Here is a 21973-nt window from a genome sequence, read left to right on the forward strand (position 1 = left end):
GTAAAATACTTGATTTTTTTTGTTTAGGGAATAAAGTAGTTTCGAACATTGGTAATCATCTAAAGGCAAGACATTCCTGTATCTGCCCTTCCCCCTTCCCTTAACATTGTTAGCGGGGGGTCCCTTGTTCATCACCCTCAGTTGGGTCCTTCAGTTGGGTGTAGATATCTTCTGCCCCATCTCTTTCCGTCGTCGTCTTTTTTTTTTTTTTAATGGCGATTTTAACTGTTGGCATGCCCTCGGGTGATGCTCTGACACATACCTACCCCACGGCTGTCTGCTGCAATCTTTCAACCTCTTCGTTATTTCTTCTGATTTCTGGCAAGCTGACTCTTGCACTCACCCTTTCCTGTATTGATCTTTTTCTATGATCATCTTACATATATTTAGATCCTATCATGGAGGGTTCTTGATAACCTCCATAAGTGACCAATTTCCCCATCCTCTTTCTCGTTCCCTCGGTGGCAATTTGATGATCGACTGGAATCTTTTCCTCTGCGCTTCTCTTTCCACCTTATCTAATCTGCCTCTTTCTCAAGACCTATTTTGCAACACCCTCTTGGATGCTACCATATTTTTTATTTATTCCATGCTATGCCTTCCATGACACACAAGTGCATTCACTGGTGCTCTAGCTGTACACCATGAGCATGGAGGCTGGAAAAACACCAGTACTGACAGGCTCCTCATTCTTTTCTTTTAGTTCTGAAGGTGATTGCGGTGGCCTGTAGGGCCATCTGTACTACTAAATGGGAGTCTTGGCGATGTTATATCTCCTCCATTACGGTTGTTGAATAAGACTTTATTTTTTATCCTTTTTAACAAAGAAAGAAAGAAAGAAAGGGCATTAAGCAAAGAAATGCTGAAGAAAAATGGTTGGAATCTGAAATCAGGTTTAGAGAACAATGAAGCATGGCCCATAAGAGGCTTGATGACATAAGTAGGTTAGGGAGAATTTGGAGACTATAGATAAAGGACTTGGAGTAGAGTGGGCTTCGCCTTATGCGTTTTTGTTCTCGTATTGGCATCCTTGGTCATATTTAGTGCCCTCTGATTATTTTGCGCATTTGATGGTGCTACATAGCCTTCCCGGTTTGGTGCCATCTTTTGATAATTACTTACTTGGTGGAGTGGGGCCGTCCATGCGAGGAAACATTGATGGGTTATGGAGAACATTGGTAGATTGTAAGAGGATGGCACCAGACTCTTGGGTGAGTGTGTGGGAACAGCAAGGTTGCAGATCAAAGCCATTCCTTTAGGTGCAGAGGCATCAGTTTCACATTTCTGACCAATTGATTGTGGGGGATGGGGGGTACAGCATAATATCCTCCCCGATTCGATATTGGCTATAGTCTCAGCACTTGTCCCATCTCCCGTAAAGGTATTCCTTATTCTGACTTGTACCCAGTTATTTATTCCTCCATCCTTGCCCGTTGGCAGGGTTGTTGGTCTTCTGTTACTGGTAACAAACTACATATCTTAAGAGTAGTGTCCCTGTCAGGTGGGCGCCTGACAACTGGGTGGACAGCACTTCAGATTCGTAGTCCTGAGGTTCCGAGTCAGAGTTCGACCCGGTCCCCGTAGTCCGAGGACCAGGTGTGGGGACGCTAAGCCCCGAAATCATCTCAAGATAACCCCCCTTGTGGCCTTCCTCCTACCACAGTAACTGGCGATGGGAAGCGGCTCTGGCAAGGTTGTGTATTGGTCATATGTGCTTAACTCACGGACACTTAATGGAGCACCACCATGCTGCTTATTGTCCTAATTGCATTGTCCCTCTTAGTTGTGCATATCCTTGTTGAATGTCCTGACTTCCAGGATGAGCGTGTGTCTTGCTATCCGACCATCCCTCGCCCCTCGATAGAATTCTTGGTGAATCGGATACTTTTGATATAGTTCACCTTATGCGTTTGTTATCATATTGGCATCCTCTGTGATATTTAGTGCCCTCTGATTATTCCGCACATTTGATGGTGCTACATAGCCTTCCCGGCTTGGTGCGTTCTTTGATAATTACTTACTCAGCCAGTGACAGATGTCAAGGCTGGGAAAGGGCTCGTGCGTTAAGATTGCAGTCTCGTGTAGTACGTTTCCCAGCCTCAAGTCATTTTCCTACCTTATTGTATATACTAGTTGGTCCAGAGAACATTTTGTTACAGGAAAGTTGTAGTATCACTTGAGAAATTCAAATTTTAAGTTTTATGCTGGTGTAGTCTAGTGACATTTTCCAAGATGGCAGTTGCAAAGATTTTGCTACCTAGAGGGACAGAGGCAAGGATGCTGGAACCTGGATAATGATTCATTGTGTTGGGGATAGGCAGCCAGTTTATACATACAGTACAGTACATTTTAGGCTTATATCAAGGTACTCCTCAAGGGTCTAATTACTGACCCCCCCTGTCGCCCTCCCCAGGATACAACCACCACAAGCTAGCTAACTTCTGGGTACCTATTTATTGCTAGGTGGACTGGGGCATTAGGTGATAGGAAACATGCCCAACCACTTCTGCTCTGCCCAGTCGAGAATGAGCCCAACTGTACTTCCAGGATAAGAAAGAGGGAAGATGATTGGTTGAATTTGCTTGAAGTAACCAATGAACAGGAAGCTCAAAGTTACATCACCAGTGAGAGCATGCTTGCTGGCTCTCATTGGAGCAGGTGATGACATTGTACCCTGAGATTTGATGGCAGGTGGAGAGACAGGCTCAGTTCCAGGAATTTGCTAGAAACAGTATATTGTGAGGCAGGACAAAAATTTGTGGAGTACTACTGGTCTTGTATCATCACAAGGAGCAGCCTAATAAACCTCAGACTATTTCAATGTTTTCTCTGAGAAATTGAAAGTTGAAGCTCGGCAGCGAGAACTGTTGGTCTGGGGCCAAGGAATGATGTCAGATGCCCAGCTGAACAGACTCCATCATGCCCCAGACACTGGGAGAACACACTAAATGTGGGCAGAGTTGAGGACATGAATTTAGAGAACCTATACTCTGGGTGTTCCCAGGCGCGCTCTAGTCAACTGCACCACGACACGGCCAGGAGACATCTTTTGACCATGTCGTGCAGCCGACTAGAGCGCACCTGAGAACTCCCAGTGCATAGGTTCGAACCCTCATCAAGGCTTCTGTTGGATTTGTTCAATAATAATAGTAATAATTCTTGTTAACAAAAATGTGTGTATAAAGAACACAAAAGAAAGGGACAATTGTAGCTGTAGATGACAACTGACTGGACAATTGTAACGATCACGTCAGCAGGTAGTATTGCAAATTCCTAAAGTTAGCCAAGCAGAAATAAAAAGTTTTTTTTATTTTACTGGATGATCCATAGATGTAAGGCTCTTGCATAATAGTGTAATGACAGAATAGTGTAGATTTCACTTTGCCCAAGGTGGGGGAAAAAAAAAATCACTGACAGGACAAAACTCCATGGCCAAGCTCCAATAATTAAGTTCTATTTAGTTCAGTCACAGATTTGAACTTGAATGCTTTGTCAAATTTTACATTCCAAGGAAAATTTCCAGACTAGTATGAAAAGGACTTTTCATGTCACGGACTGACATGAAAAGTCAATTATGATCAAATCTTGACAGGTAAACATTTCAACCCAAGTTATATTTTGTTAGAAATATACTTTCCACTATATTATGTCAACACAGGTATTTACTAATTTCTACCTTATGCAAAATTCATGTTTGAGGTACAAATAAATTTTTATTTATTTTTAATTTTGAAAACAATTTGTAACCTTGTGTGCAAATTTAATGATATGTACAATGTTATGTAAAAAAAAACTGCTACTCTACATTTGTTTCCAGTTCCTTATCAAGAGCTTTCTCCTCTGGCATATGCCAGGGTAACACTGGGGAAGTCCAGGCCCATCTTTGAACATCCACTTCATTGATAGTAGAGGATTCTTTAGGACAAACACCACCTTCTGTCACAGCAGACAAGAAAGCTCGAATCTGCAATAAGATGTTAAACAAAGTTTAATGATATGTTTCAATCACAGTCAGTCGCAGGAAGTACTGATCATTATGCCGGATATACCTCAATACAAACACAATAACAATACTGTATAACAAATATTCTTAAAACAAAAATACTACTTGCCCTTCATATTGCCTATGGATAGGTGTGGATAGAGCAAGGATTGATAAAATGAGTTCAATATCGGAAGAGGCCTAACCTACAGACATATCAGCAATACAAGCAAGCAAGAAACAATTACATAGTGGTGAGGAGAGAGGCAGAAAGGAACTTTGAGAAAGGTATAGTGGACAAATGTAAAACAGATCCAGGTCTTTTCTATAAATTCATTAAAAACAAGCTGCATGTAAATGATAAAATCCAGAGATTGAGAATAGGGAACACAACTACTGAGAATGAAAAAGAAATGTGTGAAATGATAAATGAACAGTTCCAAAGTGTGTTTGTACAAAATGAGGATTTCAGAGACGAACCAAGTACCAATTCCAAAGGATGCCATAGAATCTCAAGATATCTCGAGGTATCCCAAGACGAAGTGAAAAAAATTACTCATGGGGCTAGGAAGAAATAAAGCAGTTCGACCTGATGGTGTTTCACCTCGGGTGCTGCAAGAATGTGCAAATGAGCTGAGCATTCCACTCCAATTAATATTCCAGACATCCTTGTGCACATGAATCTTAGGGAATATACATATGGAAAAAGGCAAACATCGTACCAATCTATAAAATTGGTAGTTGAGAGGAACCTCTAAATTATAGACCCGTATCATTAACAAGCGTGTAGTTAAAACACTAGAAAAAATACTTAAAAGCCAAATGGGTTGAATACCTAGAGCGTAATGACATAATAACGGACACACACACTATGGTTTTCAAACAGGAAGATCCTGTGTAGCATATCTAATTAGTTTTTATGATAGAGCCACAGAGATACAACAGGAAAGAGGTGGCTGGATTGACTGTCTATCTAGACCTAAAAAAAAAAAAGGCTTTTGATAGAGTCCCACACAAGAGGCTGTTCTGGAAACTGGAACATGCTGGAGGGGGTGACAGAGAGACTTCTGACATATAAAATTTTTTCTAACTGATAGACAGATGAGGGCAGTGATCAGAGACAATGTTTCTGACTGGAGAAGTGTTACTAGCACAGTACCACTAGGGTTCAGTTCTAGCACCAGTAATGTAAGGAAAACAAAGGTGCCGAAAAGGATTGACTAGGCGCCAATCCTTAACTGTATGCCTCTGTTCACCCAGCAATAAATGGGTACCTAGTTGTTAAACAATTTGGCGGGTTGTATTCCAGGGAAAATTAAGATGAAGGACCTGCCTGAAATGCTATGTTAGTGACTTTACAAGAATGTAAGAACTCGTGTATGTATGTACAGTATTGTATATGAATATGTATATATAAATAAAATATAAAAGTGAGGTGGTGGAGGCCAAAACTGTCAGTAGTTTCAAAGCATTGTATAACAAAAAGTACAGAGAAGACAGGACACCACATGCATAGCTCTCAACCTTTAACTACACTTAGGTAATTACAGTCAATAAGCATGGGAGTTAATCAGGGAAAGGAAAAGGACCTGGAGGTGTGTTTCATGCTGCCACCTGGATGCAGTTACCATAGGAATTCAAGAAATCCAACTGATAATTATTGAGGGCATTTTCTTGGTGGTCACGCTTGTGATGTCAAGAGAAGATTTGTAAGGGAATAAAGTTTATGAATGACCAACTGGCAGTCATTTTCAGTTGAATACACCTGATGGACACTTAAAAGGCACCTTGAAAAAATCTTTGTAGTGCAGGTGCAAGTCTGTCTGACTGTGTATGGTTCTGTCCAATGGACACAGCCAGATCTTACCTTAGGCAGCTGCAGAATTAAATAGCTCAGAAATATATCAAATCATCTCACCTTCTCAGACGAGTCTTTAAATTGCTCAAGTTCAGTGTAGACTTCGGTAATCCCAGATTCTAAACACCTTTGAGCCAAAATACGTCCAATGTTTTCTGCAGCATTAACATCTGCAGTGGAGTACAGCTGCTGTTTGATGGACCACTCTCGAGTTGAGGCAGAGACAACAATGGTGCCTGTGTAGTGAACAACTTGACCCGTAGTGTGTCGATTGCTTTGCTCCAGATTCAATCTAAGTAAAATCATATTTAGTAAAAAAAATTAGTTCTAAGGCTTATCTAATTGCTGTGTGCAATTATAAGCTTTGTAGTATAAAATACAACAACAGCCTTGAATGCAATGAAACTTCAATTTCTGGAAACCCAAAGTGACTCCCTAAAGTTATCTCACTGAATGGCTCCCAACTACTAGATCGCATCAGCTGTGTAGTTCTGTTTGTCCTACCAGGGACCAGACCCAGAACCTGGCCCTTTCACAGATGTGTAGGGAGCAGGTGACACTGCCACCCCACAGGAAAAAGCAACCAGAAAAAGTCAGCAAACTAATACAGACCACTGCTAGGTTCAAAGAGACCAAAGCCTAAAACATGCCAAAACAAACTCCCCAAGTCCTGTAAACACATGGTTGAATCTCTGGAAACAAGTGTGCACTCGTTCTCCCCACCCATTCCACTCATTTGGGGTAAGGTGGGATCAGAGCTCAGCACACCAAGGCAACAGCTCATCAGGCAGAAGGTTTAGTAACTACAGCATATTAAAATTAATATAATTGCTCTAAAATCTCAGAAGTATCAGTGCAGGCAGTTAGATGTGCTTGTACAGTCTGCATCAGCGAGAAAACTGGCCCAGTGGGCACGAGAAGCTCTGATCACCCCCACCCCCAACTAGTAGGGTGGTAGTGCTATTGGGTTTGCACTCTTTTTCGAGAAATATGATAAATTGTTTGCATTCTTGGGGGAGTTTGTTTTGGTGGGTTTTGAGGTATTTGGTCTCTTTGAACCCAGCAGTGGTCTGTTTTGGTTCAGACTTTCTGGGTGCTTTCTCTGTGAAGTGGCAGTGTGTTACCTGCTCTCTGAGCTTCTGTGAGGCTAGGTTTTGGCTTTGGTCAATGGTAGGATTCAATGCTGAAATGACCTGGTAGTTGGGATCCATCTCCAAGAGACAGACAGCTTTTGGGAGCCACAAGAGGCTCCCCACAGGAAATAAAAAAGCTCTGTAATATATGATACGTATGGGAACACAAAATAAACTCTACAGGGATATCTAATTTTCAAGAAAGTATAGACTGATCATTACACAATAGATAACATATATATTAAGAGTTAATGTCAATAAAATGTGGTTCTAGAAATGTCAAAATTTATTAAACTATTGTACAGTATAGCAAAAATTAACATGACAACTAATTTGTTTAAAACACATTAACAAAATAATTTTACATACTTATACCAGTATTTTGGAGATGAAGCTTCAAGTTCCCAGCCTTGAGGCTTGTGAGCAAGTCGAAGCATTTCCATATTTCTTGGATTACGGTTGACAAAATTACTTTCAACATTCTCATTTTCTCCAAGTGCCCCAAGGTGTGTACTTAGGAAGACTGTCAGCCCCTTATATGAACCTGAAAATATTGGTAATACAATACAGTATTTCTAATAGCCCAACATTTATATAATAGGCTATAGTAACTTTAGTTTAACCCTTAAGTTGTAATGTACACATATAAACATAGTGCAGTAGGAATTTCAACCATAGAAAAGACCTAAAATATCTCACTTGGAAGCAAATCATCAAACCATATTCACCTTCTGATGGACAATGTCGGCATAAATAGTAAAAGTGAAAAGATAAGTTCCTTTGCCTATATACAATTCCAGTACAAGTACTCACATACAACACATCCAAAAAAAAACTATAAAACTGTTGATATTCTCTCAACAATATCAGAACTATAACAAACTCTATCTTCAGACATCACTCAGCTCCTTTGTTTAAATCTGTGAAAATGCTAAACACACATTCACTCCACAAATTCTCTTGCTCTGCTTACACTTACAAAACCTTATTCCTTGATTCTAATCCTGATCTGAAACTCTTCCTCGATAAAATGTAACAGAACCCAAGAGCACCACACCAGAAATAAATATCTCTTTGATATCCCCAGTCAGACTAAATCTGTGCAAACACTCCATGCAAATACGGTAAAAGGTCCCAGAACTCGCTCCCTAATGAATTAAAACAATTGTCCAACTTATGCCTTATTCAAAATATAAAACAAAAAAGTACCTACTTTGATTGTTTCCAATTCTCATTAAATTTCTCATTGTGCTACCCAGTCACCCAATTTAGGACTTAAGACATTCAACTTCATCAATATAATCTATCAATATGTAATGTAGTTAATTATGTTGAACTCAAAATTTGTTACCTTTATTGTTTAGCTTAACCCTTAAGGACCTGCCCGAAATGCTTAGCATGTTAGTGACTTTGCAAGAATGTTACTCAAATGCCAATGTCTCTACTCTCTCAACCCAATGTAATGTACCTTCTTGTATATAAATAAACAAATTAAATTGAAATTGAAATTGAAATAAGTTTATTGAGGTAAAATACACACAAAGGGATGAGGTAGCTCAAGCTATTCTCACCCCGTTCAGTACATCGTGTTAATACATACATAGACACACATCACAAGCAATAAACGTATTACCGAACATTCTGAGAGATAAACATATAAATTGCCTACAAATTAAATTAAATTAAATAAATCATACATGTCCGTAACCCAGCCTTTACCTAATATCCGAGGCAGCCGAGGGAATAAAGGTCGCAAGGAATTCATAATATTCCCTTACACTACGAAAGTTGAATATACAATGTGCCCCGCACTATACACCGAGTTACCGGCGTTATTTGCCGTGATTTAAGGGTTAATTCCGAGGTCAATTAGCTTGAGAGACAGAGGCAGCCTCACCGGGAGCAACAACACTGAAGCATGAACCATGGATGCTAGAGTTAGGTTGCTGGAAGTCGCGAGCTGAAGAACTAAAAAGTCACAATTTTTACTATAAACCTAGCCAAATATTTGGTGTACCGATAGATTCCCTTTTTTTGGAGGACACAGGGCAGCTTATTTTAATAATAGCCGCAAAAAAATAGTAAGTAGTTGAGTTTAGTTCATTTATTATGCACCCCATACCCATCTTGTGGGCGGTAGTGGAAAGGGTTACAGAGGCACATAATGGGCTCAGGGACTGAACCCCACAGTTCATTTAGGTAAGCAAGTTATAATCTAAATAGTAAGTAGCGACATACATAGCTGGCTTTTTCTTTTAGGCAACTTTGAGCTACAAGTAGCCCAATCTGGCACCCTAGCACCCAGAGAGGCGGCTGCTGCTCGAGGCGCCGCTCACGTTTTCTGTCATCATCTATCACTCCATCCACTCACTATTTCTTAATAATATCATTTATATTAAATAATATAGTTGAATGCAATTTTTTTATACTTTTTTTGTTATGAAGAGAAGCTGAGGGACATATGTTCTAAGCACACAGTTAATGCGGCTGTAGTGCCATGGACTAGGAGCTGTGTAGGCCAAAAATTACTCACAGTGTGTTGTCTCCTCCGGCGAGGGGAACTGTACGCCGGCTTCAACTCCTATAAACACGGGCCAGTATATATTTTTTTGTTGTTCTTTGTCATTTAGGGCAAGTTTGTGTACCCTATACTCATCGTGAGGGCAATAGTTTATCCTGTACTCCATACTCTTTCTGTGAGTAGTTGTTGATTATGTAATCCATACTCATCCTGTGAGTAGTAGTTGATTATAGTTACCTGACAGCCACTAATACTAGTGGCCTCGACAAGGACAGCAAGCCGGCGACTTGTCGAAGGTCCCCCCATTTGCCCTGATAATCTTTTCAAGCTGTACTTTAAAAGCCAATACTATTTTGGCATTAACGTCTTTGGCGGTTAACCCTGTGTGGCGGGTGGGGGGGAGCATTTGCTCTCAGTTCTACATTGTGGCTCGTTCAGCTTGAAATCATTGAACAAATCCACAAGGGCTGCGATGAGGGTTCGAACCTACGGCCGAGAGGATCCCAGACGCGCCTTAATCGACTGTGCCTGTAATCGACATGGTTAAAAGAATTGCAGCTGGGAGTTCTACTGACCTCACATGTATCCTACAGCCTCTCTGAGAGACAAACCAGGATTTTACACAATTGCCAATGCACCCGGGGCTCTGTCAACAAGCTATTCTACCTCTTCGTCCTTACTTTATTACACATTTGGTTTGGATTTGGTGTGGATATGTTCATTTGATGCATCATGCTATTATGATTTCTTTGTGTCTTGAAACCATAACTACTTGTTTGTGTTACATCTGACCTTTTTAAGAAATTTTCCGGATCAACATCCTCCAATTTGTTCAGTATTTTAAACGTTTCAATAAGATAGGCCCTGTCATGCCTGGTTTATAGCATTGTTAGCCCTGTGGCCCTCAACTGCCCGAAACGCTACGCGTACTAGTGGCTGTACAAGAATGTAACAACTCTTGTATATATCTAAAATAAAAAATAAATAAATAAATAAAATAAAAATATTATGTGGGTTGACTTATCTCTGGAATGATTTTTGTTGCCTGGTGTTACACTTTCTCCAGAGCATTTATATCCTTCTGAAGATGAGGTCTCCATGCTTGGATACAGTAATCCAAATGGGCACACCAGAGATTTATACAATTGAATCACTAACTTCTTTTCCTTGAAATCAAAGGTACACTTGATTATTCCAAGTGTTTGGTTAGCTTTTTAACAACTGTTCCTAACTGCTGTGCAACTTTCATTGAGTGGTGGATTTTGACTCCAAAGTCATTTTCCTCATCTGCTGCAATGTTATTAATGTAATTTTATTAATTTGGTAGTTGTGATTGCAGGTTATTATGCCCCACATGCAGGGTCTTGCATTTGTCTATATTAAAAAGCATTTGCCAGTCATCTGACTATTTGTGGAATTCCTGCAGATTTCTGTAAGAGTGAACAGTATAGTATATGTCCGAAACGCTTTGCGTAATAGTGGCTTTAGGCATTGTATGTACTAGCTCTACCTATAAGTCAACCAATCTTTGTAAAAATTTCTTGTATGTATGTACCTTACCTAAATAAACATTTTATTTTTTTATTTTTTTTTAACAGTAGTTCATTATACAACCTATACATCCTTTGATCAGTAATACAGTAATTAAAAAAATAATCCATAGTGTCAGGTGACAGGCAGACAGTTTATACATACAGTACATGTTAGGCTTACATCGAGGTCCCCCCAAGGGTCAAATTACTGTCCATCCGCAGGATGCAACCCCAAAACAAGCTGACTAACTTCTAGGTACCTATTTATTGCTAAGTGAACAGGGGGCATTAGGTGTTAGAAAACGCACCCAACCATTTCTGTTTCGTCTGGGATTCGAACCCGGAATTCTTGATTATGAGTCAAGAACGAACCCGATTGCACTACCGGGACCCCAGTAGTTTATTGTGCATATCATATTCATCCTGTTAGCCGTAATTTATTGTTCAACCCATACTCGTCCTGTGAGCAATTTTTTTGTACCTTGATCTGATAAAACCCTGGCATACATCTCATTTACTTTCTTGCTTAACACCCGAGCCAATCAAGCGTGGGTGTTAACTCGGGTGCCAATCAAGCTCAACCAAATTAATTAAAAGACTGGCAACGTTCCCCCTTATTATATTGTCTTCAGTTATAGTCTTCTCCCGAAATAAAGTTTTTTCAATGGCTTCATTTCGATGGCTCAAGACTCTTCTAGTTGTGTGTGTGTAATATGTTTATATTGTGCACTATGTGCTTTGGCAACTTATGCTAAAAATCTCAGTAAAATACGGTAGTTAATTTTTTCCTACAGTGTGAATGTTGGCGTTTCATAAGCGATGTGTTCGTCTCATGGGAACAGCCTTCTACTTTGGTTCAATAAAACAAGCTTCAAGGAACTCAACTGAACAACAATTTGCAACTTTAAAGTGTTACCATTTGCAAGGTCAGTAAATAATACAGTACGTACTGTGGACTGCTGCTTGAGCAGATGGGTTCATAATTAACCCCTTCCCCCCCCACTCCCTCATAGCAAAAACCCAATGTTGAATGTAATGAAACACCTGTTTGGTGGGTCTCTTGATAGCTTGTTGTAAGGTATAGGGTATATGCCTTGAGCTCCTGAAACATAAAGAAGATACCTGTGTGAGTGTATTAAGTTGGGCATTCCACAAAGACTAAACATTGCTTCAAAACATTTGATTGGTTGTCATGTGAATGTTAGGGCATGGAATGCAGAGTATGTGTGAATACTCATCAACAACTGTTAGCATATAAGGATTATGGGTTGTTGATGGCAGAGGCCCCTTGAAATCACTGCTGAGCTGCGCCATGGGTTGAGTAGCTAAAATGAGCAGCCCTTTTGGGGAGTGGTAGAACTGGGGCTTCAACTCTCTGCAAACTTTACAAGATGCACATGTTATTTTTACATCTTCTGTTTAGTACAGGAGGTTTTCTGGTGAGGAAGGGGGGATCAGTTTTTCACAATACAGTACTGTACTTTTCTGCCATAACTGTTTTCAAGTTAAAATCTTTGCTAAGTTTAAGTAGTACTTTCAGAAATTCATAAAGGGACTAACTAGGCTGCTGCTGCTGTGTAGCTAAGACATGTCTAGCAAATGTCTCATTGGAAATTTTCACATACTGTAGATATGGCATTTTCTAAGGTCATCCATTCCTCAATAAATTCATACACAATATGTGATATTGTACAATATTCACTAGAGTTCTAAGTTTGTCAGGGGTATTTTCTCCACACACACTGCAACGAAGATTTCAAACATGTTATGCCGGTGCTTCCACTCCTTGCTTGCTGTACGTGAGTTGTGATCAGTATCCAGATGAGTAGGCCTTAGGAGCTTGTCCATGGTAGGCTTGACAGCTTATTAACCCTTCAACGTTTTTGTGATGCTTACAGTCGTCATTTGCTCAAAACGCCAGAAAGCTATGATGACTGTAGTTGTCATTTCCAACATCATGTCGGCTAACTAACTTGCCTTTTTTGTTATTTTATTTTATTTTTATTGCATTTTTGAAAATACCATCATGAAGTACAACTCTTTAGCTTATAATAATAATAATAATTTTTATTTAGGCAAAGGTACATACATAAAGAAAAAAATAATATACATATACATAATTATATAATATAATAAAAATTTAATACATAAAGCTTAAAAATAATACAAATTTTTTTTCTTTACCATACATAGTTTCTTTGCATTAAGCATTGAAAGTAAAATATCACTAATTGAATTTGTGCTTGGCCTAAGGTGCCGGTAGTGCCCAAAATTGGTAAGGGGGCAAAATGTGAAAGGATTAAATTTAGCTGATCAGGATTGATTGAGACTTGAATACTACAACTCAGCTATACTATATTAGGCTCGGTACACTTCATACTATCTGAAATAATACAAAGCAATTGTATTAATATCTCAGTAGGGAATTACAAATTATCATAATGAACCTTACAACAAGAACAAATCATTACTCTAATGCAGTGTTTCTCAATGGGCTTCTGTGGGACCCCAAGGTAACAAGGGTTATGCAAAAAATAGTGATAAATAGGCTAATTCTAATACAGTAATTTGCAATTGTATTTTTGAGTAATTTTTTGTGTTTTTTCTCATCAAACAAATATCAAGAGCAAAGACAGGAAACATCTCTCTTCAGTTGGCAATGAAAGCTGTATTTGTTTATCTAAAGTACAATCCACAATTATTTCAAGGGTATGAAGGTTGAGAAATGAGTATGGTTGGCCTAATGAGTATGATGTTTAGAAATATCACAATATTGTATGTACTGTATATGATTCTTATATTTATAAAGTATTTCACTTGCAGGTGTCTGGAAGTCTCCACTTATTATAGTGACTAGAAATATGGCAACAGTTCGCCATTTGAATCAAGAAGAAGCAATTAATGTGGACCAAGAACTCTTTAATGAATATCAGTTCAGTGTTGACCAACTGATGGAATTGGCAGGCCTCAGTTGTGCTCATGCTATTGCTCAGGTCAGCCTTACATTCAACTTTATTTTTTTTTAAACTTAAGGTAACAAAAAGACAATTTTGATATTGACCTGTAAATGTATTATACAGAATTACAGCAATTAACGAGCATAATTTGATTTGTAATGGTAGTATGTTGTGCTGTCTCTTCCAGACTTACAATCCTGATTCAACAAAATCTGTCCTGGTGTGCTGTGGACCAGGGAACAATGGTGGCGATGGTCTGGTATGCTCTAGACATCTCAAGTTGTTGGGTTTTTCTCCAGTAATCCTCTACCCTAAACCAACTGATAAGCCATTGTTCAGAAGTTTGGTAAAACAGTGTCAGATGTATGGCTTGTCATTCATTGATGAGATGCCTGATCTAGAAACTCTAAATAGGTATGTCTCAAGTGCATTAAGTTATTCTTTCAAAACTTATTTAAACTTAGTTTTAATGAATGTAAATAATGACAAAATATTATTTTAAATTATTAGCTGTGTTAATTGTTTTTCTGTTGATTGAGGTACCCATTTTCTCTACCAAGACTAGTAACCGGTGTTGAACATAATGAAACCCCAACTTCTGAGTTGAGCCCCAGTGGCTTCCTGAAGCTACTATCACTGATAGTGTACCAACTACTTGATCGCATCGACTGCAATGTTCTATAACTGAGGACCAGTGCCAGAACCTGGCCCACTCTGAGGTGAAGCAAGTGATGGCATATATTTATGGCACTGGGGAAGCAACTAGAAAGTCAGTAAGACAAAACAGACCACTGCTAGCTTGAAAAAGAGACCTTGGCCTCATGAAATGCTGAAAGAATTCCCACAATTATGTAAACAAACAATTCAATTCTAGGAAATAGCGCAAGCTCATTCTCCCCACATCCCAAATGCATTTGGTGGGAGGAGGGAGGTAGCTCATGGTCAGGCAGCTGTACCACCTTCAGTTCTGTGGTAGATATAACCAACCCTTAGACAACCAGGAGGGAGATGGTTGTAGGGACCCACTGCGACTTGCCCTGAAATTGATGATTCATTACACTCAACACTGGTTTTCTGTGGAGTCCCTTGTGGCTCCGTGAAGCTAACTATTCATGGAGAACAACAACAAATGGGCACTTAACAGTGATTTGGGAGCACCATAGGAGTCTAGATGAGGGAGAGATACCTGGATGAAAGACACGGCCCAAAGCCGCACAAAGGTGCCAGGGCCTAGTCATACACTGTATTAACAAAATACTGGGCCACCAGAACCTGTTCGACCTCCAAAATCCCCGTGCTCAAATATCAGCCCAGGACAAATTTGTAAACACTGCCAAGAGAGTGGGCATACTTCCTAACATCATGGGTGCGAGGGTAGACTGCAGGCTGGCTAGACTTTATAACACGGTGGACAACCTGATAAATACAAGCCTTGGAATGGTGCAAAAGTGATAGGATAAACCAGGCATCCACCAAGTCAAAATTGGACGCATTAAGATAGTGGTGGGGAACCGTCACAGGAAACAATACATGGTGCAGCCCCAGACGAACCAACCAAGAATCAACAACCGGTGGTTACTTTCACCAACTGACGTCTGTAGGAGCTAGCTGCAAACAAACAAACTACCCACGAGGGCCAAGCGAACGAAACTCCCCTAACTCCAGAAGAGAGCTTAAAGCGCTTCCCCACCCTACAACCAGAAGCATGGGCAAGTATAAAGAAACACTGAGAGAACAAGTCTGGACCACAGTGGACACTGTAAAATGAGCTGAAGAAAGAAATGAAAGGACTGTATCAAGATACCACACAGGCAATTCAGGGTATTGCCTGTGTGGCAATAGTATGGAAAATATGGAAAGATTTTAGATAATGTGTATATACATAAATAATATTGTTTCATTTATTTTTGTTTGTAGATAAAATTGTTAGTTTAATATTATTATTTTGCCATTTCATTTGCAGAAAATATAATTTAGCAGTGGATGCTCTGTTTGGGTTTAGCTTCAAGCCTCCAGTACGACCTCTGTTTGCTCCCATCTTGAAGCTTCTCGCACAAGTAATGCCTTTTATTTGTTGAATGGGATCTAATATACAGTACTGTACAAATGCAATACAAAATATAAATGTGTTTACAAAAAAATTAACTTTACCTAATGAATGAGTAAAATTTACTCATTATGAAAGACTTTTTTTAATTTATTGTCTTTTTGTTAATATAATATTCATTTGTTAATATAAATATAGCTGTAAAATGCATTAGTCTTATAAAAGAATCCTTAGTAGTGTAATAAGTGTAGTAGTGTAATCTACAGGATATTGCTGTCACATTTTAAAATTACGATTAACATAACAAAGTTAACTGTACAAGATATTTCAAAATATATCTATAATCCCAACAGTATTTTCAGCTGTATAATAAAAAAAAATTAGGAAACCATTCTTTCCTTGTTATGTATTTTCAGTTTTGCACTTGAATTCTAATTGTCATTTAAAAATGTAACTATGTTTATTATAATTTACCTTTGCTATCATGCTGAAGAGTACATTAGTCAATATTCAAATTTTCAGTGTTCAGTGCCTGTGGTGAGCATTGATATTCCTTCAGGATGGCACGTAGAAGATGGACCTTCAACAAGTTCTGATGCCCTGACACCCGACATGCTCATCTCTCTTACTGCCCCAAAACAGTGTGCAAAACACTTTAATGGTTTGTGTTTCTTATGCTTATTGGAATCTCTTTAGATATTTATTGTTTTTCTGGGTGAACTCCCATTGGCTACCTGAAGCAATCACACTAAGATTGTTCCATTCATAATGGCTCACATGAATGAGTAACAATCCACCACCCCACTGGGAAAAGCATCCAGAAAATCTGTGATGCTTTACAGACAACTGCAAGATTTACAGAAAATTAAGCATCAAAACTGCCAAGCAACTTCTCAAATTATTCAAAGGAAACGAAAGGTCTCTCAAAACTAGTTTGAACTCGTTAGTAGTGATATCCACCAAAAAGGTAACCTGGCCCCAGCCCAGGGCCAGCTCCCTTGATCAGTTTTGTCACTGATGTTATGGTGGTAAGTGCTATCTGTAGTGCTCCGGTTCTGTCAGCTGCAGTGAGCCCCTCTGCTTTAACCCTTCACCTGGGCATATCATCCAGGGTTGTTTCATCAGTGGTGCACACAACATCGGTTAAATCTTATGCTAGACAGGTCAACCTAAATCTGGCTAGCATAAGATTTAAGACTACCGTGGGTCTCACATCCACTTCCTCAGGTCTCCAGTAAACAGACGCTAACTTGGAACAAAAATGTGGGCACCCATCCTGGGTGTGAGGATCTTGATACTAACACAGAAACCATAGGTATTGCTTGCAGCAGCAGCTCACAGCACTGTCATGCAGCTTGTGCCTCAAGGATCACTTAATGATAAAATATATAAGTATCTGCAATTATTTATCAATGATAGTACTTGATTGGCATCTTGTGTCAAATACTGTTGCCTCATATTGTTCAGTGCTGGCAGAGCCACTGCAGATTGCATTCAGTGTTGATACTACCTTGGCTCCATATCACAGGCTTTCTTGTGCTTGGTTTCACCTCCGGCCTGCTCATACACCATATGAGACTGCTTGGCCTTTGGGCTGTGTTCTCGCTTTTCTTTCCATGTTTTTTCATATTACAGCGTCCCCTTTGGTCTGATTCCTTCATTGAGGCATGGTATTTGGTTTCCCTTACACCCGGTTGTTGGGTCAGGGAGCGTCCTGTTCTCCTTTAGACACAGGGTTTCTGTTAGCCCTGGATGGCATTTTGCTCACTTGCAGTCAACTCCTTGTCTGGTGATGAACAAGTCAGTTGGCTTTTGGAGGGGTCCTTTGATTATTGATGCTTGGTTAGTTCAGCTGGAGGTACATTGTGCATTGTCTGATGGCGACTTTCTACCACTACCTTTGTGCAACTGATTCTGCTTTGATGGATGCTTTGTGGGTTGATCCAACTTTCTAGGTTCCCTATTCCTAGTCACACATTTCTCAGGTCGTCTGTGGTGTCATAAAGACTAGCCAGTTTGCAATCTACTCTACCATCATGCCCATGATGTTAGGAAGTATGCTACTCTTTTGCCTCTGTTTGCGAATATGTCCTGGGCCAGTATTTGTGATTGGGGGTTTTGGAGGTCTAACAGAGTTCTGGTGGCCCTGTACAGTATTTGGTGAATGTTTCCGGGCCTCAGCACCCTTGTGTGGCCATGATTTGTGTGTCATCCGAAGGTCTCTTCTTCATCTTGACTTCTGCAGTGCTCCCTCCTCCATGGTAAGCTCCCATGTGCTCTTCTTTCTCCATGGGTAATTAATTTCAGAGAGCCACTGGGGCTCACCCAGAAATTGGTGTTTCATTACATTGAACCCTGGTATTTTTATGCAAGAATATGGTGATACTATTTGAAACAGAATGCAAGTTTCTGGAGTAGTTTTAAACTGGTGATGCTGTTTTGTTGCCTGAATTGGAAGCATTCTAATAAACAGTTAGCTTTTGAGAATGTTTGAAAGAAAAAGTATATTTTAATAATTGTGTGCTTATAAGAGCACACATATCCTGCACATATAAGTGCAGGATACATAGTCAAGTAGGCCAAAACATAAGAAGAGGTTCTTTGGAGGATTCTTCAAGGAATGGGAAGAAGTTAACTATGGTTGAAATTTAGACTTTAGTTTAGATTATGCGTATATGGTAAGCCCTTGATATGTGCATATTCATAAGGCACAGTTTTGAACTGTGCATTTCATGCTCTCATGACCCCAATCATGTATACAGTATATTGAACAAACACTGTGACATGATATGACCCTGACCTATATCATTATCAGTCCACTCATTACACCATTATCTCTTACACATGCACTGCTACCTACATAGAGACTTTCACAGCATTTACCTGCACTTCCACCTCCATACATGCTCATCACTCACCAAAGTTCCTCACTTTTAACTTTGTCAAATTCTTTTTCCAAGTTCATATATATAACTTGGTCTTTCTCATATTTCCCCCCTTTTTATAAAGTGTCATAATGAAAATATTTGAGACACTTTTTTTCCAAAATACCCACTTTGTTCATCACTGAAAAATTTCTTGGTAATTTCCTGCTCTTTTTGGATTATTGTCTAGTCACACACTTTGCCACTACATAGTGTAAACTAATGCTTCTGTAATTCTTTTACTTGCTATATCTTCTTTTATGTCTATACAAAAGTGCTATATCCTCTTTTATGTCTATACAAAAGTACAGTCACTTTTTCAATTGCTTTTATGTCTATACAAAAGTACAGTCACTTTTTCAATTGCTTTACATGTTACTTCTATTCCATGCCTTAGGGGAAATTCTCTACACCTTTTCCATTCCTTTTTATTTACAACATCTAATAATTTCTACATATATCAATATGGAGCATTCCTATACTGTATTTCAGCTTCATTGATGTTCTCGCTTCTTCCACGGAAATATCAGCAGACTTCTCACACCATCAGATCCAATCATGTTCACAGTAAAACTTCTACCATCACTTCGTCAGCCATTGCTAGCACCTCTTTCCACTTTTATCCAACAAATATTGTAATTAAATTGTGATATTTTTTTTTTATAAATACTGTATAGAGTTTATTTGAATTTTTTGTCTGGTTTATTTACATTTATGAGTCAAGTACAAGTTAAAAATTAATATGATTCTTTAAATTTTTTTTTTAGGTCGGTTTCATATCTTGGGTGGAAGATTTGTACCACCACAACTAAGTGAGAAGTATCAACTGAACCTTCCTGAATACCCTGGCACCAGTCAAACTGTGGTATTGGCATCCAAGACATAGAAACTATTGCCCAGTTATATTGTTGATACAAGGGTTTCCTCTTTCTAGAAAATGGTTGGCAACAGTTTATGGGCATCAGTCCACCCAATATGAGCTATTAAAATAATCTACTATAACTAAGTAATCTACTGTACTACTATAAAAATAATGGAAGCCACTAAACATAAATGTTATGTTGCTTGCAATTAATAAGATATAATTTATTTGAATATTCTTTTAACTCCTGAAGGATTAATATCTATACATTTATATACAATAATGTATATTACAACCTTTTCAAGTGTTAAAAGCCATGTTTATTCATTAAATATTTATACACATTAACATTGTTTAATTTTTCAAGCATCATTCTCTTAGAAATGTGTATTTTATATACTAGTTGTTCAACCCCCCCCCCTCAATGAGTGGTTCCTTGCTGTGGTGAGGAGGCATTTGTGAACTTCCTGCAGGTGGATGGGGGTGGTTCTTGCTCCCTTCACCTGCCTTCTGTGGTGCACAAGCAAAATCCCATTACCTTATGTTCACTGTGCATGGAGACCCATGCATTCCCTTATGTTCCTTCATGTAAATGTTGAACCTACCAAGCAGAACAGCCAGTTTTTGACATGAAAACTTCACATGTCGAGTTTCCACTTGCCCACAGGAAGGTATGCTGTGGCAGAGGTACATGCTGCAAAATAAATAAATATATAATTTACACGCATACACACAGTATATACATGACTAGGAACTACCTGTATATATATGTGCCATTCAGGGTTCGAACGTGCATAGCCACTGGCATGCACAACACTAATACCATTTCATCTTAAAGAAAGCAGGACACTAGTAGCTCATCATTTGAACCAAGTTCAAGTTCAAGTATGTTTATTGAGATAAGCAATAAATACATCTCAAAGGGATAGAGTAGCTTAGGCTATTTCTACCCCCCTCTACTTCAAGTCCCTCAAGGGGCGCACAAATTCATTTGCGCATTTGAACCATCCATGAATCATGCTAAAATATGATTATGCAATACTCTATAGAAGAATGAAGTTCTGGTTGCAGAACACCTTCTTGACAATAATAAAAAACATTATTCAACTGGAAATATGAAGTGGAGGGACTGCATTCCAATAATTATGCTTCATGCGTGATAATTATTCTTTTTCGTGATATACACACACACATTATATATATATATATATATATATATATATATATATATATATATATATATATATATATTCAGTTGCATATTGTTTTCAGTTGCATATTGTCCTGGGGACCATTCAGGCTTGTTCGCATTTGTGTTCCTCACGTGTGCCCCAAAGAATGAGGTGATTTGGTAAAATGCTATGCCCAAGATAACTATCCGAGTGCCGGCGGTGGGGTGGTTCAAATAGCCTCGGCTATCAGCTCATTATGTCCGGTCGTGATGGTCAAGTGGATTAAGGCGTCTTGTACATACCAGTTGCGTTGCTTCTGGGAGTATGGGTTCGAGTCACTTCTGGGGTGTGAGTTTTCAGTTGCATATTGTCCTGGGGACCATTCAGGCTTGTTCGCATTTGTGTTCCTCACGTGTGCCCCAAAGAATGAGGTGATTTGGTAAAATGCTATGCCCAAGATAACTATCCGAGTGCCGGCGGTGGGGTGGTTCAAATAGCCTCGACTATCACCTCATTATGTCCGGTCGTGATGGTCAAGTGGATTAAGGCGTCTTGTACATACCAGTTGCGTTGCTTCTGGGAGTATGGGTTCGAGTCACTTCTGGGGTGTGAGTTTTCAGTTTTATATATATATATATATATATATATATATATATATATATATATATATATATATATATATATATATATATATATATATATATATATATATATATATATATATATATATATATATATATATATATATATATATATATATATATATATATATATATATATATATATATATATATATATATATATATATATATATATATATATATATATATATATATATATATATATATATATATATATATATATATATATATATATATATATATATATATATATATATATATATATATATATATATATATATATATATATATATATATATATATATATATATATATATATATATATATATATATATATATATATA

General features: G+C 38.5%; 2 protein-coding genes across 4 annotated transcripts; one reads left to right on the forward strand and one right to left on the reverse strand.

The window, feature by feature from the left end:
• Positions 1-3693: 3693 nt before the first annotated feature.
• Positions 3694-8883, reverse strand: mRpL18 (mitochondrial ribosomal protein L18). The gene is made up of 4 exons (XM_045751980.2): positions 8693-8883; positions 7343-7517; positions 5901-6132; positions 3694-3964 (listed from the first exon to the last, which is right to left on the reverse strand). The coding sequence occupies exons 1-4, from the start codon at positions 8736-8738 to the stop codon at positions 3797-3799; spliced, it is 621 nt and encodes a 206-aa protein (XP_045607936.1). The 5' UTR covers positions 8739-8883; the 3' UTR covers positions 3694-3796.
• A 525-nt stretch (positions 8884-9408) lies between these two features.
• Positions 9409-20164, forward strand: Naxe (NAD(P)HX epimerase). 3 transcript variants are annotated; one of them, XM_045751981.2, is made up of 7 exons: positions 9409-9566; positions 11821-11952; positions 13850-14019; positions 14171-14397; positions 15947-16040; positions 16553-16691; positions 19722-20164. In XM_045751981.2, the coding sequence occupies exons 2-7, from the start codon at positions 11826-11828 to the stop codon at positions 19838-19840; spliced, it is 876 nt and encodes a 291-aa protein (XP_045607937.1). In that variant the 5' UTR covers positions 9409-9566; positions 11821-11825; the 3' UTR covers positions 19841-20164. The 3 variants fall into 3 exon arrangements, with proteins under 3 accessions (XP_045607937.1, XP_045607942.1, XP_045607938.1); XM_045751982.2 differs by having other exon boundaries at positions 9431-9570; XM_045751986.2 differs by lacking the exon at positions 11821-11952 and having other exon boundaries at positions 9422-9566.
• The last annotated feature ends 1809 nt before the right edge of the window (positions 20165-21973 follow it).

The sequence above is a fragment of the Procambarus clarkii genome, chromosome 82 (assembly GCF_040958095.1).
Source record: "Procambarus clarkii isolate CNS0578487 chromosome 82, FALCON_Pclarkii_2.0, whole genome shotgun sequence".
Lineage (NCBI taxonomy): Eukaryota > Metazoa > Arthropoda > Malacostraca > Decapoda > Cambaridae > Procambarus > Procambarus clarkii.